At 59.2% G+C, this 17,249-nt stretch overlaps 1 protein-coding gene across 17 annotated transcripts in view; it reads left to right on the top strand.

Moving 5' to 3' along the window:
- Positions 1–17,249, top strand: part of MYO18A (myosin XVIIIA) — a 96,510-nt gene that overhangs the window by 37,937 nt on the left and 41,324 nt on the right. For 10 of the 17 annotated variants that reach the window (XM_051825390.2, XM_051825381.2, XM_051825389.2 and 7 more), the window contains exons 3-8: positions 13,685–13,828; positions 15,421–15,508; positions 15,668–15,774; positions 15,861–16,037; positions 16,314–16,524; positions 16,667–16,809. In XM_051825390.2, coding sequence (XP_051681350.2) covers positions 13,685–13,828; positions 15,421–15,508; positions 15,668–15,774; positions 15,861–16,037; positions 16,314–16,524; positions 16,667–16,809 — 870 coding nt within the window. Of the gene's footprint in view, positions 1–6,366; positions 6,497–8,649; positions 8,709–10,730; positions 11,346–12,550; positions 12,629–13,684; positions 13,829–15,420; positions 15,509–15,667; positions 15,775–15,860; positions 16,038–16,313; positions 16,525–16,666; positions 16,810–17,249 lie in introns of all 17 variants that reach the window. The other 7 variants (XM_051825394.2, XM_051825393.2, XM_051825385.2 and 4 more) reach the window with 3 other exon arrangements.

Raw genomic sequence — 17,249 nt, 5'->3', positions numbered from 1 at the left:
CAGATCATTCCACACCCTCCCCCCAACCCCTCCCGGCCACCAAGGGTAAGGTTTTCAGTTGTGTCAGCACTTGGCAGAGTGCAGGCTGGCTTGGAGCGGAGGTGCATCAGGAGCCCAAGATGTGAGTGTCTGTGTCTCCCCTGTGCCCAGGGATTGCCCCACCCTGGCCCTAAAACTGGCTCCAGTGCCAAGGTGCCTGAGGGCAGAGTGGCTGGGCAGAGAGCTCTCGCCCTGAGAGGTGGGTGCTTCCTAGCTGGCTTCACGCCCCACCCACCCCAGTTTCCAGGCCACTGGCACCGGACAGGTCACAGATTCAGGGCTCTGCACTACGATGGCCAGGCGGATGGCAGGGAGCCCTACAGTGGGGTGGTGAGGGTCCCCAAGGAAGAGGGGCCTCCGGCAGGCCTGGCCGTTGGAGGAAACCCGGGCCCTTCTGTAACTGCAATGGCAGCAGGAAGCCGTCCCAGTGCACCTGCTTCCTCCGGGCAGACCGGCAGTGACAGCAGGCACTCACTGCTTTCTGTTCCGCCCTGGGGCGGGGAGGGCCCTGGCTGGGGGCTGGACCGTGGGGCTGGGGTGACCATGCCAAACTCTGCTCCTTCCTCCACTGGCCACTCCCTGCAGCGCTCCCCTTCCTGTCTGTGCAGCACATCAGGTCAGGGGTGGAGGGGAGCTGTGGCCTGGCAACCCCAGCCGTGGAAGAACAGCAGTGCAGGTGGATGGGGGCAGGGCTGGCCTCCGTCCCTTAAGGTGGGCCTTGGAGGTTCTGGCTGGAGGGCAGGCCAGGGCGTGAATCCTGGATCTGCCACCCGCGGCTGCGGGCCCGGGTGAGTCACTAGCCCTCCAGAGCCGTCTTTTGCTCACCTGTGAGCAGGAGTCAGGGACGTTGCAAGGCCCAAAGGGGAGAGTGCAAGTGGCAGGTTCAACCTCGCGCCGTGGTAAGTGCTCAGAAAAGAGCTGCTGTGACTGGCCACTGTGACTGTTCCTCCCTGCCCCCCCCGCCCCCCATAGCTGAGACAGCTGGCCCCAAGCTGGGCTGCACAGGGAAAAGGCTCCCTGGGAGCTGCCCCCTGGGCCTAGAATGGGAAAGAAGAGAGTGGGGAGAGGAGAAGCCGAGGAGAGGAGCGGTGGCAGAGGGAGAGGCTGAGCTTTCCCAGGGCCTTCTCAGAATTACCTGCTCCTCTTGGGTTCACAGCATGCAAGTGTGAGCACTTGGGCCTCTCTGCACGTGTCCCTGCCTAAGGGGCGGCCTGTCGGGGTGTTGTCCTCTGAGGGGCCCAGAGGAAGGTTAAGGAGGGAAGTTGGCCCTGGTGGGTGCTTTGGGGATGACAGAGACGGGGTACACGGTCCGCAGCCTGGTTCCTGGGCTTTTCCTCTTTGCTAACAAAATGCTTCCAGCTATTACTTCCTTGGCGATTTCTTCTTTTATTGACTATTTAGCAATCTTTACAATAAAAATAAGCAGTAAGTAACAAACACATAACAAAATGGATGCCAACTGTCTCCATTGTGTCTAATTCACACAATTTACAAGATTATTATGAGCACCATTTGCATACCGTTTAGATTCCAGTCTTTCTGATGATGTCATTTGATGTGGAATTTTCCATATGGTTGCATTGTCCATGAGTTTGTATAACAAGTGTTGAGCTGATGTACCGTGGTTTACCTAACTGTTCCCCAATTCTAGGCATTTGGGTTCTGTCCAGTTTGGAGCTATCATCTAGATACACCCATAAAAAAAATCTTTGCCTGGGTTTGCAGGTATTTTTCTTTCTTTCTTCAAGTGCACGCATCAGAGGCCCATTCCTGAGGCTGGGATGGCCACACCGGAGGATGCTGCATTTTGTGGCTATCGTTGATCCTGCAGAGAGCTGCTAAGCACTTTGAAAGTGTCCTTGCCCTCCCTCTAGACCCGCGGCATTGAGTTTGCTATCTATTGTTGCTAAATTTAGAGATTACACCCGCTTTGTAGTGCACCCTCAGGGATCTGGCCGCGGCAGGCTTGCTGTCCACAGTTTGCAGCTGCGAGGAGAGACCAGCTGGGAACGGGAGGACTGTGCAGAGGACCCCTGCTCTGGCACTCGCCGTGCAGCCAACCGTCTCGGCTTCTGAACCCGGGAAGCGGGAGGATTAGATGAGGAGACAAGTGGGGAGGGCCTCTCCCCGTGGCTGCTCTCCCTAGTATTCCCCGAGTGGTGGTTGCTCTTCCTTCCTCTCAAGGGAAGGGGGCGGCGGTGCCACCGAGGGAGGAGGTGCTCAGAGCCTCAGCACGGCCCATGATCGTGGCAGGGTCTCCCTTTGCAAGTCCAGAAACCCCATTTGGGAAGTTGCCCACTTGTAGGCACCACACCGTCAGCCCTGGCTTGACTCGACCCCTCCCACTGAGCCTTGGCACTGGTCAAGTGTGCCGTGCAGGTGTGGCCACTAGAGATGACTCCATCCCCAGGGTGCCTGCTTGCTTAGCCCACCAGGAACCATGGGCCAGTCGTTTTGCTGCACAGGCCCTGGGGTGACCAGCTTGGGCTCAAACCCTAGTTCCACTACTCAGTAGCTCTGTGACTTCTTTCCTTCCTGAATCTTTTCCCCTCAGCGGTAAAATGGGAATAGTAATAGTTCCCATGGCTTGGGATCCTTGTAAGATGTTATCTAGAAAATCAGCATTAAGTACCATGTCCGGGCCCGGCTTGTTGTAAGCATTCTAGCTTCAGTAATTACAGTTGTTGGAAATGGCTGGACTCTCTGGAGTGGACACTGGCAGGGAGGAGAGGCTGTGGCCCTGGGCCCTCGGCTGCACAGACCATTAGTCCCCAGTGCTGGGGTTGGCTGTAGCAGAGACATGGCTGCCATCTTGGGAGCTCTTCCCTGTAGTGTATTGGGTAAAGATGGCTTGCTCTTTTTCTTTTGTTTTCAACTTTTTAAAAATTTATTTTTAAAATTTTTGGGGATAATTTTTTTTAAAGATTTATTTTTATTTATTTGAAAAAAACAGTTACAGGGAGAGGTAGAGACAGAGAGAGAAGTCTTCCATCTGCTGGTTCACTCTCCAAATGGCCGCAATGGCCAGAGCTGAGCCAATCTGAAGTCAGGAGCCAGGAGCTTCTTCCGGGTCTCCCAGGAGGGTACAGGGGGCTTGTGCCATCTTCCACTGCCTTCCCAGGCCACAGCAGAGAGCTGGATTGGAAGAGGAGCAGCTAGGACTAGAACCAGCATCTATACTGGATGTCGGATGTTGGCGCTCCAGGCCAGGGCTTTAACCCACTGCGGGGGCCCGGGGTGGGGTGGGGGGCAGATATAACACTTTTAATTTACATTATAATCAAAGGCTTAATGGCTCCACTAAATAAGGAGTTTAACAATTAAAAAGTAAAAAGACTGTAGTCCATTGGGAAGATAGGCAAGGGCTATAAACAATTATCCAATGAAAAGAAGTTCAACTTCACTCGTATAAAGTAAATTTTAAAGTAGTCACACAAGGCCGAGTGACAGAGAGAGACTCTTTGATCTGCTGGTTCACTCCCCAAATGGCCACAATGGCCAGGGCTGGGCCATGTAGAAGCCAGGAGCCTGGAATTCCATCCAGGTCTCCTTCGTAGGTGGCAGGGGCCCAAGTGCTTGAGCTGCTGCCACCCAGAGTGCATTAGCAGGGAGCTGGGTGGGAAGTGGAGCAGCTGAGACTCAAACCAGGACTCTGATATAAGATGCTGGCGACGCAGGCAGCAGCTTAACCCACTGAGCCGTGACACCGGCCCTGATAGCTTGCTCTTGATCCTCAGCAAATCTTGGTTAAAATCTAGTGATAAGGAAGAGAAGGAAAATATCCGGGCGGTTCTACACAGAAGCTGCAGAGAGAATTTGCTCTGGGGAGAAGCCCAAATTCGTACTGAGAGTGGTGCTGGTGCGGGGCGCCTGACGCAGAAGAGCAGGGCAGCTGTGGGTGGCCAGCGTCCTTCCTGCACAGTCAGAAAGCTGAGCAAGAGATCACAGAGCAAATGCGTTCATGCAGCACTTTAAAAAAAAAAAAAAAAAAAAAAAAAAAGGTTTCTTTGTTTGAAAGGCAGAGTTAGAGGGAGAAACAGAGACAGAGACAGAGATCTGCTATCTACAGGTTCACTCCCCCGATGACCATAATACCAAGGGCTGGACCAGGCTGAAGCCAAGAGTCTGGAACTCCATCCAGGTCTTCCACACGGGTGGCAGAGGCCCAAGCACTTGGGCTATCCTCTGCTGCTTTCCCAGAAGCATTAGCAGGGAGCTGGATCAGAAGTGGAGCAGCTGGGACTTGAAATAGCGCTCATATGGGATGAGTCACAGGCGGTGGCTTCACCCACTACACTGCAGCGCTGGCGCTTCCTTTAACAAACGTAACATCACTGGCAGACTGAATAATGAAACGGAAGTCAACAAGGCAAATTAAAAATAACTGATCGAGGAGCCAGCGTTTGTGACCCGGCATCTCAGGTGGGCACTGGCTTGAGTCTTGCCTGTTCCACTTCCTTTTTTGTTTTTCCCCCCCAAATAAACATAGTTAACCCAGTCACACCCCGTGTTTAAAAGAGCAGAGGAAGGGAATCCTCTTTAACAGTGGAATAAGAAGAGCTTTTCTCAAGGCCACCCAGGATGCCTGAAAGCATTGGCTGGAAAGGGTTCCTGCTCTACTTCCGATCCAGCTGCCTGCTGATTTGCCTGGGAGAGCAGTGGAAGATGGCCCAACTGCTTGGGGACCTGGAAGAAACTCCTGGCTCCTGGCTTCTGCCTGGCCTGGTCCTGTTTTGGCCATCTGGGGAATGAACCAGCAGATGGAAGAGCTCTCTCTCTCTGTCTATTCCTCTTTTTTGGTAACACTTTAAAATAAAATAAATAAACCTTTAAAAACTTCATTGGAAACAAAAATCATCAAATTTCTAAACTATAAATCCATTATGAGCAGTTAGAAGAATGAACCAAGAGTGACCATTTGTGTCCTGGGGCCATGCCGTGGCGTAGCAGGTCAAGCTGCCTACAATTCTGGCATCCCATGTGGGCACCGGTTTGTGTCCCAGCTGCTCCACTTCTGATCCACCTCCTTGATAATGGTCCGGAAGAGCAGTGGGGGACAGCCCAAGTGTTTGGGCCCCTGCTACCCATGTGGGAGACCTGGAAGAAGCTCCTGGCTCCTGGCTTCAGCCTGGCCCAATCCTAGCCATTGCAGCTGTCTGGGGAGTAAAGCAGTAGATGGAAGATCAATCTCTCTCTCTCTCCAACTCTTTCAAACAATACATAAATCTTTAAAACAAAAAGAAGAAGAAAGATGCCTGTTTTCCACTTCGAAGAGCCTGGATTCCATTAACCCAGCTCATGGGAGGCAGCAGTGGTGGCTCAAATGACTGGGTTCTCACCACCCACTTTGGAGACCTGGATTGAGTTTCTGGCTCCCAGCTTTAGCCTCAGCTCCACTCTGGATGTCACTTGCATTTAGGAAGTGAACCAGTGGATGGGAATGCTTGCTCTCTCTGTGTTTGAAAAGAAAAAAGAAAAAAAAAAAACCAAACACTTGTTTTTAAAAGATTTATTTATTTTGTTTGAAAGTCAAAGTTATACACAGTGAAGGAAAAGCAGAGAGAGAGAGGTCTTCCATCCTTTGGTTCACTCCTCAATTGGCCACAGCGGCTGGAGCTGCACTGATCCAAAGCCAGGAGCCAGGAGCTTCTTCCGGGTCTCCCATGTGGGTGCAGGGGCCCAAGGACTTGGGCCATCTTCTACTGATTTCCCAGGCTATAGCGGAGAGCTGGATTGGAAGTGGAGCAGTTGGGACTCGAACCAGCGCCCATATGGGCTGATGGCACTGCAGGTGGTAGCTCTACCCACTAAGCCACAGCGCCAGCCCCACCGAACACTTTTTAAATGAACCAGTTCTTCATTTCCACTGAATTTAAGGCCAAGGCCTCTCCATGGACAGAGGCAGAGTCCCCTTGCTGGGGGTCAGGAGGCCCATGTGGGACAGCTTTGCTCTTCCCCAGGCCTCTGGCCCTGGCAGGTGACTGGGCTGCCGGTGGACAGCAGAGCTGCTGGGTGAGGGGAGCAGTCCTCAGCTCTGCTCCTGGCCTGCAGCCCCACTCCCTGGTTCTTGTGTGGAGGGCCCATGTGCCTCTGCCCACAGCGTGCCCGGGGGCCGTGCCTGGAAAGGACTTCCACTGTTTTCTGGACTGGTCCAGCCCAGAGAGGCCCAGAGAGGTCACGGGGCTTATTCAGGGGTGCATGGCCTCCAAGGGCAGGCAGGAAGCTCTGTGCTCTGTGCCCTCCTTCTTCTCTCTGCCCCTCCTGTAACCTTGCCTTCTCCGTTCCTTCCCACCTTTCTCCTTGTCACCTCAGTGTCTGTCTCAGCAGGTCCTGGCCTTTAGGAAGACCCCGAGTTCCTGAGAGACCCTGTCCCCCCGTTCCTTCTCTGGCCCAGGGTGCCAGGCTACCTTTGGCGCCATGGCCTTCTCGTCAAGGTTCGCCTTCTGGGAGCAAAAGGAAAGTTGGATTTCAGAGTCTTTATGTTTTCCCCGCGTCTGGCATGATGTGGCTGCGGCAGGAGACGGGCTCGTGGGCGGGGGAGCTTTGGGCTGGAGATGGATGGGGCCTGTGTGTGTGCTTGGGGGTGCTGGAGAATGGGGGCTGGTGAACTCACTCCTCTGCCCTCATGGGCTCCCACGCTGAGTCACGCATGCTCCTCCCCGAGCGCCACCACAGTAACCTGAGCCGCCTTTTGTCCCTCTGATGCCCCTGCAGGCTCACCCTGCACACCCCTCCTGCCCGCCAGGCTGCTCTGACTCACTCCCCGGATTGCGGGCTGCTCTGGAGGGGCTGCTAGGAACCACTTGGCCCTGAGGCCTCTAGCAGAAGAGTCTGGATCTGAGGTGGGCAGGGGAGAAGGGACCAGGGCAGTCAAGCCAGCTGCCCGCTGGGTCCAGAGGGTGACCCAGGCTGCAGCAGCCCTGGGCGGGCCCCTGTGCCTGTGCACAGTCCCCGGCCAGGCCCTGAGCTCCAACCCCCCAGAGCCCATGGGGCAGGGGAGGGGCCGGTGAGTCAGCCTGAGGCTAAATCCAGAGCTGAGCTCAGAGCTGGGCCTGTTGTCCCAGACACTTTGGGGGGTAGCTGGGGTTTGCCCCAGTGCCTCGCAAGGACCGGACATTTGGGGTCCCGTTTGGAGACTGAAGGACATGGATTGGACTTGAATCTGGGCCGTTCCCAGCCCATGCCGCAGCGAGTGCGTCTGTGTGGCTTGTGAATTGCTCTTCCTCTAACCTGTGTGTCTGGAGCTAACGCATGTTGTGAACCCCCATGGGTGGCCCCGGCGGGGACAGCCGGTGCAGACCTCCCCTGTCATCCCGCCAGTCCCTCTGTTCCCCTTGTCTGCTGCAGTCCTATCTGGTGAATATTTACCATGGCGGTGACAGAAGCTGAGCTGATGGGCAAAGCAGCCCAGCCCCTTGCTGGCCAGTGCCCCAGGCACTGGTAATTGGAGCTCAGAATTTCCCATGGACCCTGGTTAAAAATAGAGAATCCCCCAGGTGGATAATGGAAATGATTCTGGATGTTTCCAAAGATCTTCTCCTTTAGGAATCCAAGATTTCTCCTGTGCCTACTCCATCACACCAGGAGAGAAAGGCCTGCTGACAATGGGGTGGGAACCCCACCCCATTTATTTCTATTCTTCAAGAATAGAAATAAAGCCCCCCAGGACTGCCAGTGCTTTGGGGGCAGAGATGCTGGTGAGGGGAAGAGGAGGGCCCTCTGAGCTGGGGGGAGCTGAAGACCCCTGAGAGCCCCTACGTCGTCATGGGACCCTTTTCCTGACAAGTTACGGGGTCTGCTACTTCCCTGACTCGGTTCCTCCCTCTGACTCTGGATGGCCAGCTTGGGGCCCCAGGCGTCTCTCCTTCCACAGCCCGCCCCCCGCTGGGGTTTCCTCCCTGCACTGTGTGGTTGGCAGTTCCACGGGCCTCCTGAATGCCGCTGGTGCCCCACTTCCTGCCTCCAGCCAGAGCTCAGCTGTGGGCGGGAGCGGGGAGCTGGGCCTCTCAGGCTCCCAGCAAGGGAAACCCACATGGGGCCTGGAAGCAGGGCCAGGCCAGTGCCAGCCTGATGGGGGCCACCTGTCCCCTCTACGCCAACGTCTGCGGGCCCAGAGGGCACCCATGCTGGGCTTATTAAAAGAACGCATTTTTCATGAACTCTTTCAGGACCCCTCATATGCATGGGTTTCAGATTTTTTTTTTTTTTTTTTTGCACTAAGATAAAGGTCTTTCTGTTTCATTTCCCATACGCTCTGTTTGAGCTATGAACGACCTGTAGTGTAGCATGATTGAACTAGCTGGATCTTTCTTCCTGCCATAATTTCGCTAGTGGCTGGGCCTCCTGAGACAACCCCAGTGGGCGAGGTGCCAGGTCACGGGGGCCAGGGGATGGGGCTTTCACCCCCGCAGAGACTCCATCCTTGAAGTCTCTGTGGACAGATCTAGTCCAGGGTGGACCAGCTCTTGCCCCGGTCCCGTAGCCACTGAAGACTTGGGAGCTCTTCCTCTTCAGGAAGCCAAGGCCCCTTGTGTGTTTTCTCCCTGCCCCTCGAGTGCTGTCTGCCAGCCCTGACCTGCCAGTGACTCCTTTGTCGTCTGCTCCCCCAGGTTAAAGAGGAGGACAAGATTCTGCCAAAGCCTGGCCCCCTTGGCAAGGAGGAAGGGGCTGTAAGTGGTTCTCCGAGACTGTGTGTGTGTGTGTGTGTGTGTGTCTCCCTGTCCTGGTGCGGTGGGCTCACCCCTGTCCCCACCAGCCCCAGGCTCACCTGCCAGGGGCTCTCCCGATGTGGCGTGGCTGGAAGGAACACCAGTACAGGGGCAGCAAGTGCAGCGTGGCAGTACCGGCCTGGGGCGTGTGAAGGTGCTCTGGGGACCCTCTGCGGTTGCCCACCCTTAGTTGTGGTTCCTGAGCCCTTTGCGGGCTGAGTGACAGCTGCTGGGACTCTTCAGCCTGCCCTGGTGGCGTAAGACAAGGGCACGGAGGATCTCCCTGCAGCTGCCACCCTCCCTTCCAGGACCCCGTCAGCTGCTCGGTGCCCGTGACCTGGAGCAGCCTGCAGCTGTCACTGCGCTCAGGAGTGGGCCTTGACTAAAGCTGGACTTTTAAGGCAAATGAGGAGATCTAGTTCCTGGATAGCCGAGTCTAGAAGTGTGTAGTTGGAGAACTGCCACTGGTGTAGGGGCTGGCCGTGCCCAGGGCTCTGAGGCAGGGCCGGGTCACAAAACAGATCGGCGCTTCTGAGCCCCACAAGGTGCCTGTTGCAGTCCCCCCACCCCACTCCCGCTTCCTTGGATAATTTGATTGGTCAGGCACCGTGGCCTCCTTCTCGTGTGTACACAGTCCTGCAGGGCCTGAGATGGCAAAGGCCAAGTCTGAGACACGCTGGGGAGGGATGAGTGCGCTATGTGGCAATGATGTACAAAGTGCCTGGAAGAGTGGCACGTATTAGGTGCTGTGTGTAAGTGCCACCAGCTACTGTCACTGTCATCATCCTCACTGGGGGAATGGGAGGAAGGAGGGGACAGCGGCCGGCTCTGCATTGCCCTGGCGTGCCAGTGAGAACGCGTGGCCAGAGGTCCAGGAAGAGGCACTGTGAGGCCTCCCCTGGACTCAGCTCTGCTCAGGGGATGGGGCGACCTCTCCCAGATCCAAACAGGCGTGAGCAGTCTCCCTCCATGGAGCCTGGTGCCCAGGCATGCTGGCTGTGCCCTAGCAACGCCCCTCAGTGAGTGGCAGGTCACTGCTGCCTGGCTAGCGAGGAGCCCCAGGGTGACCTAGTGCCCCTCAGGCTACATGGCTGGAAACCTGCCCTGCCATTCGCCAGCCTGGCCTCCCCCGTGGCCATCCCTGGGGACCGTCCCTGGCAGCGTGTCGGGGAAGGAAGGGCAGCAGGTGGAGTGGCTCCAAGCTCCTGCGTGCCCACACACCGAGAGGCTGGCTGAGCCTGGAGCCCCACTCTAGGGCAGAGGGGAGCCATGGGCTGCAGCTGCCTCTTCTGCTGCCCGTCGTTCCATCTGTAGGGCCCTAAATGCTCGAGAGGTTTGCAGGGGGAGCACTGCAAAGAGCCTGGCTGAGACAGGAGGCTGCGGTGGGCGCTTCCTGGCCCATCAGCCCGGGTCTCTGCTGCTTGTGAGAGTGTAGGTGAGGGGAGGACACAGAGGCAGAGCCCAGGAGCTAGGGGGAAGCTGGGGGTGTCTCGGGGCCAGGAGGCGCTACCTGACCGCTGCTTTCTTCTGATGGGCAGGCTCCAGATCTGACTGTCGGAGCGAACGATGGGGAGAGCAGGGCGCGTGCAGGCAGGAAGCCCCGGAGCCATGGGAATGGGCTGTCTGCCCTCTCCCCATGACCTGGGCTGTGTTTGGGCTTCAAGAGAGTGGGCTTGCCGAGAAGGGAGCTTGCTTGCCACGCTGACATCACGCCAGTGATCTGGGTTGCCTCACGGGCCCTGGACACTCTGTGCTGGCATCGCACAGTCCCGTGCTGAGCCTGGGGATAGACAGCAGGTGGCGACTACCTGGTTGTGCACCTTCAGCTAGAAGGCGCAAAGCAGCCTCTGGGGTAAACTCTTAGCTCTGTGTGTTGTCTGGTGGGTGATGAAAGAGGCCCTGCCCTGCGACTTCCTCCACGCGTGGGGCGGGCAGGGCTGTGGGCTCAGATGCTAATGTCTCCCTGTATCTGTGTGACCTTAGCCAGAGGGCAGCTCCAAGGACGGCACAGGCGCAGCTAAGAGTCCTCAGCCCCCGACCAGCCCGGGGCCCTCCGAGACTCCCCAGAGAACTAAGAGCCCCACAGCGGCCCTTGCCATGAACGGGCCGGGGGCTGCCTCAGCAGAGGGCCCAGGTGAGGAGGCGCAGGGCCTGTCCCGGAAGCGGGTGGCGAATGCAGTGAGGAAGGTGGTGAGCAAGGTGCTGCCCGGCGAGGAGCCCGGGAGTGCCAAGGAGCCTCCGGGCAGAGGGGTCAAGTCCCCTGAGCACCCAGCTCGAGGCAAGAAGGGAGAGAAGACAGCCCCTGGCCCCAAGTCGCCGCCGCCGCCACCGCCTCCCCCTCCCCCTCCCCCGGCCCCGTCCAAGTCTGAAGCAAAGAAGGAGACTGCCAAGGATGAGCTCTCCGTGGGCCTGCGGAGCCTGATGTCTCGGGGCAAAGGCAAGGACCACAAACCCCGCAGCAAGCAGTCTCCTGGGAAGGGGGAGAATCCTCCCAGCCAGGAGCCGGGCTCCCCGGTGCCGCCGGCAGACTCAGCCCCGAAGTCGAACCTCCCCGGAGAGGCGCAGCCCAAGTCACCGGCCCCTGGCATCCAGCAGGAGGTACTCGAGTGTGCCACTAACCTCCCGTGTGACACCCCCCACACACCTCGCTTGAGGGCCAGGCACCTCCCTCCAAGCCTCTGCCGCAAATCCCGCATGACGGAGAGGTTGGCTCATGCCGTGTGGCATCGGCTGGGGCTGCATGGCTTCCCTTACCTGAGTGCCAGCTCCTGGGGTGCCATGGGAACTGCTAACCAGCATGCTGCTGGCCTGTGACACTTGCCATGGGATTCAGGGCCTGGTCCCCAGCCACACGGTGGCAGCACAAGGCCCCAGAGCCCAAGCTGAGGATCAGAGTCTTAGCAGATCAGTGCTGAGGTAGAAAGCCAATGGTGTTGGTTCCTGCTGCATGGCCTGGGCCCACGTCCCCAGCTACTCGCCCCTGTGGGACCTCAGCAGGGTCTTCTCTGAAGCCCTTGGGGCTAGAAGTACTTTGGAAGTTAGTGACTGATGTAATATAGAGTGTCATAGCGTGCGCAGCGAGCAGCAACCTGTAACAAACACATTCGTGTCTCTAAAGCAAAACCTATGCAAATGCACACTGCGTGGGAACAGAGGAAAAACAGCTTTTGCCTCCAAAATAGTTAAGAGAAAATGCTTTGTTTGGGGGCTGCTGTGAGGATTTTGGAGTTGTAACTGAGGGCAGTACTTGTTTTGAAGGGTTGCTGCAAAGATTAGAAACCACATGCCTGGTGCTGCAAGCCCAGCCCCTGGCGGCCCCTCCTGAGCCCCAGAGTTCCTGGGGTCCTCCTGGTGCCCCATCTTCAACACTGCAGCTTCCCCCAGCCCTCCTGGCTCACAGTGGGCACCCGGGAAGAGGCAGGGCGGGAGCCAGCGGTCAGCCCCTAGGAGAACCTGCAGGTAGCCAGGGAGTGTTGCGTGTCTGTCCCTGGACCGGCTGCCAGCCCCCTCTGGCTCCCCTGTCCCTCCTCCTTGCACTGGAGTTGGGGACTGAGACATGTCATGAGCTGGAACCCAGCCACTGTCGCCTGGGCCTGGGGCAGGAGTGAGAAGGGTGAGGGGGAAAACCAGGCCGTTTGGCACTCAAGGTGGTTAGGACAGACTCCCAGGCCCCGTTCCTCGTTCCTCACCACCTGGCTTGCTCCCCGCTCTGGCACTGGGTCTCAGTGACCTCCTGGGCTGCGATCCCAGCACGCTGAGCCCCCTGCTCCCTGCGCCGGGACTCATGGTGGTTTGACCTTTAGGCGGAAGCTGCCCCAGAGGCCCTGCTGACCCCCGCCGAGGAGGCCCACCGGCGGCTTGAGAGGATCTTCACAGCTTCTGTAATGCACCTGTCGTGTGTGTGTTCTCAGTCCCCGGCCCTCCTCTCTGGAGGCTGGTGGCTGGGCTGTGTGTGCGTGTGTGCAGGAAAGCCTGACTGTGGGGGGAGGCTCATGGCGATCCCTGGGCCCCTCACTTGGCCTGTGTCTGTGGAGGGTCTCCTTCCAGAGAGCCCCCAGCCCTGCACACAGGGGAAACAGAGCCCTCTTGCTTGGGGATCCAGGCTCCTTCTCTGGCCCTGCTCTCATACCTCAAGGGCAAGTCTTGGTGCCAGGGCCTGGTGGGCTGCGAGGCAGGGAGCTGATGCACCCCGTGTTTGTTGCCCAGGCCCTCAGGGCTCATGTGGGACCTATTACAAGCTTCAAGGCCTGGCTGGATCCCCCTCTGCCTCCCAAAGGCCTTGGAGGGCGCAGGTGGCGACCAGGAGGCCAGGGCTGGCCATCGGGCTGCTTGCGGTCCCTCGGCTCTTGGGCAGTTGGCAGCCGGCTCCACATGATAACCTCCGCTGGCTGTGGGGTCAGAGTGCCTCCTGGGGGTGGTGCAGGGTGCAGTGGGGCTTTGAGGGAGGGGTCCTGGACTTGGGCTGCTGGTGGCCTTTGGCTGTGAGTGGTGCCGGGGTGGAGTGGCACCCTTGGGCAGGTGTTTGGTGGCCAGGGACAGCTCTGTGCCGATGTTTGGTGACTGTGGGAGAGCTATGCTGAGAAGTGCCCTGGAGCTAAAGCAGGAGGCTCCCAAGGGGCCTGATGGGTAGAGGGAAAACGAGCCTGGTTCAGAATGGACAGCATGGCCAGCCCGGAAGAGCCGGGCTAGAGGCAGAGGAGCCGACTCCAGCCCTGGCCGGAGTGAATGGCATGCAGGAGCCTCTCCTGAGAGGCTGGGTGCTCACAAGAGCCTCTTCACCTCCCTGCTCTGGCCTCTCCTCTCCTCTCCTCTCGGCCAGCTCTCAGTCCTGGCACTGAACACCCCCGGCGCTGGCTGAAGGGGACAACCAGCGGTGTGCTTGTCTTCACCCCTCTTCTCTCTCTCTTTCTCTCTCTCTCTCTTTTTGCTGCTGGTAGCTGGACCCTGAGGCTGCCTCTCCCGCCCACAGCCAGGTAGGGTGCTCCCGGCCCACTCCAGAGCCCTCTGCTTCTTCTGGTGACCGCCCACCGGCCCTGGCCTGTGCCTGGGCTGGCATCTGCGCCCGGGCCTCGTGCTGGAGTGTAAGGCCTCCTTCCTCTGCAGGCTCCCTCCTTGTGTCTGGCGCCCACCCCCACCCCCCCACCCCGCCCTGGAAGGCCTTCTGGAGCGTCCCTGTTCAAGTGGGCCTCTGTGTACCTGGTTCTCAGCCGCTGGAGCCCCAGGTTGAGGCCAAGTCCCTGCCTCATCCCCAGCCCAGGCCTGAGGATGAGATAGTCTCTGTCTCCACCTCCTGGCCAGTGTGAGAATCCCACGTTTGGATTCCCTCTCGTGGAGTTAGTTACCGGGCTGTGGTTCTGTGATGTCACCTTGTTTGTGAGCCCCAAACACATGGCCACAAGAGCATCCCCAGTCACACACTCTGAAAGAGCACTGTACTGGTTTTTCAAATGAAGCTGCATTTCTTTGAATGCAGCATGTTCTTATTTAACAAACCAAAATGTTGGCAGCTGCCCAGGGACCACATTGCTGAAGGCTGCTTTCCCGGGGCCCGTGATAGGCAGAGGGCTGGGAGGCGCTGGTGTAGCGGAGCCCTCATCCAGGGGTGGGCGGGGCAGGCCCAGCCCGAGAGGGATTTATCTGTGGCCAGGAGGTCGGAATCCAGCTTGGGAGTGCAACCTTGGTCTGTTTCTTTCGACTCCAAGAAATGGGACCCAGAGCACACTTGTTGTGTTGTCTCCCCTTCTCCCCTCGCCTCGCCCAGGGTCAGCATCAGAAAGCAGCATCTGGGCCCTGGCCTTGACCTTCACTGAGGAAGGGACGCCTGTGGGGAGGGACTCTCAGGGACCCTCGGAGAGCATGGGGCAGCACTGGTCTCGGGGTGGGGCACTGGTTACCTTCTGCTGCTTTGTCCACACACAACAAGGGGAGCTGATGGGCTGTGGGAAGCGGGCCCTCTCTTGTCCTGCCTCTGCTGGCACCGGCTCTCCCCAGCTCGAGTGTCCTGCTTATAGGGGTGCTGGGTTTGATAGCCCTACAACCTGGCAGTGCCTGTACCCACCCCGCCGTGCCCATCTGTGTGGCATCAAGTCCTTGCCTGTGTTTGACAGCTGCCTCGCCCGTGTATCTGGCCATGCTGCCTCCTGCCCTTGTGTAGCTCTGTGTGACGGCCGCCTCCTGACCTGGGCCCTCTGCTGACCGTGACATGGAGGAGGATCCAGGAGGCTGTCGTCTGCTCCTGGGCAGGCCAGGGCACTCAGGGCCTGCCTCTCATCCCACAGCCCCAGGGAGTCAGCTGTCCCTTGGGTCTTGGTGAACAGGCCCTGTCGTTTGCAGGAAGGGAGAAGCTGGGCCTGGCAAGTCCCAGTTGCTGTGGCCTGGGCTCAGGCAGGAGAGAGAGGTGGCTCGAGGCAGAGCCTGGATGTTCGCTCTCCTGGGGCCTACCCTCTCCCTGGCACCTGCTCCCTGGGGGCCCCGTTTTCCCGTCTGCAGGGCTCCTCGGAAGCCACCATCGCCTCCTGGCTCCCCCAGCCTCTTTCCCTGACATCTCGGATGTCCCCGCGTTCCGTGTGTGCCACCTCCCTGTCAGCCTCTCCCAGTGGCTCCTCCTGCAGCCCTTCCCCTCTCTCCTGCTCTTCCAGAGCAGGGTCTCACTCTGTGCCCCCCTCTCTGGCAGGCGAAGACTGAAGAGCAGATCGCAGCCGAGGAGGCCTGGTGTGAGACGGAGAAAGTGTGGCTGGCCCATAAGGACGGCTTCTCGCTGGGTGAGTCTCGGGGCCGGGCCACTGCTCCCTGGGACTCTGGCCTCGGGGCCGGGTCGGGGCTGGGGGTGAGCAGGGAGAGGCTGACAGTGTGGCTGCTGGGAGGAGGTGGGACCACGAAGCTCCCCAGGTCTGTACCCAGCTGAGGTCCCTGCCCTGCAGCCACTCAGCTCAGATCAGAGGAGCTCAGCCTGCCGGAGGGGAAGGTGCGTGTGAAGCTGGACCACGATGGCACTGTATTGGACGTGGACGAGGATGACGTAGAGAAGGTTCGCAGCAGGCCGCCGGAGGTGGGCCAGGCTGGGCACCCCTGCCCCTGCGTCTCCATTACCCACCTGCTGGTCCTGTCACACAGGCAAATGCTCCCTCCTGCGACCGGCTGGAAGATCTGGCCTCGCTGGTGTACCTCAATGAGTCCAGCGTGCTGCACACTCTGCGCCAGCGCTATGGCGCCAGCCTGCTGCACACTTACGCCGGCCCCAGCCTGCTCGTCCTCAGCCCCCGTGGGGCCCCCACCGTGTACTCCGAGAAGGTGCTGATCCCAGGGCCCCACCCTGCCTGGCACCTGCCCTGCCCTTTTGACTTCTGCTGGGCTCCTGGCCACTTGCCCCTTTGACCTTGGGAAGAGGGGTCACTTCCAGAGATAGGGGGCGGAAGGACCTCCTCACTCGTAATGGAGTCCAGGAGTGGACAGGTGTCTGCGTTTCCAGGACGGCCCCAGCCTCAGAGTCCCTGAGCGGCCCTGGGGTAACACTGCAGACAGGTGTGGACCCGGGGCTGAGTTAAGAGCCTCCCTCTCTTGCCCAAGGTGATGCATATGTTCAAGGGGTGTCGGCGGGAGGACATGGCACCCCACATCTACGCCGTGGCCCAGGCGGCGTACAGGGCGATGCTGATGAGCCGTCAGGACCAGTCCATCATCCTGCTGGGCAGCAGCGGCAGTGGCAAGACCACCAGCTGCCAGCACCTGGTGCAATACCTGGCCACCATCGCGGGCAGCGGGAGCAAGGTGTTTTCTGGTGAGGCAGGGACACCCAGGATGAGGAGGAGGGGGCGGGCTGGGGGCCCCTCCGAGACACGGGCTCTGTCTCTCCCCGGCCTCTCCGTCTGCTGGACATGTCTGGCTCCTGGCCTCCCTGACCCGCGGCCCGTGTCCTGCAGTGGAGAAGTGGCAGGCTCTGTACACCCTCCTGGAAGCCTTCGGGAACTGCCCCACCAGCATGAACAGCAATGCCACGCGCTTCTCCCAGATCCTGTCCCTGGACTTTGACCAGGCTGGCCAAGTGGCCTCGGCCTCCATCCAGGTGAGGGGCACACCCAGGCCTCGGGGTAGCAGGGGAGGGGCCGTCCTAGGGAGCAGGCTCTTCCCTGGGCTTTTGCCCCAGCACAAGGTGTCTGGGCACTGCCCATTGCCCCCGCTGCTCCGCTCTCCATGGCTCCTGCATGGGGCCCGGCTCAGCTTCTTGCCCTACTTCTCCCCCACCCCAACCCTGCCCACTGCTGGGGTGCTGGCAGCACCCACTTTCTCAGACTCACGCTCACTGCCTTCCTTCTCTCGGGCTGCTCCTGCCCCGCAGCAGCCAGCCTGGCCGTGAGGTGAGGCCCAGCCAAGGCCACCTCCTGCCCAAGCTGGAGCGCTCGGCACAGGCTCCCAGCTCCCGGCTCCTAGGAAGGCTGTCCTTGGGGATCTGGGCAGGCGCTAGGAACCCCTCTGTGAGCTGGGCTGTCATTTCCCACCTGGCTC

This window comes from Oryctolagus cuniculus, chromosome 17 (genome assembly GCF_964237555.1).
Source record: "Oryctolagus cuniculus chromosome 17, mOryCun1.1, whole genome shotgun sequence".
In the NCBI taxonomy this organism is placed as follows: Eukaryota; Metazoa; Chordata; class Mammalia; order Lagomorpha; family Leporidae; genus Oryctolagus; species Oryctolagus cuniculus.
Note: the sequence above shows the minus strand (reverse complement) of the source record. Positions and strands in the feature narration are given on the sequence as shown.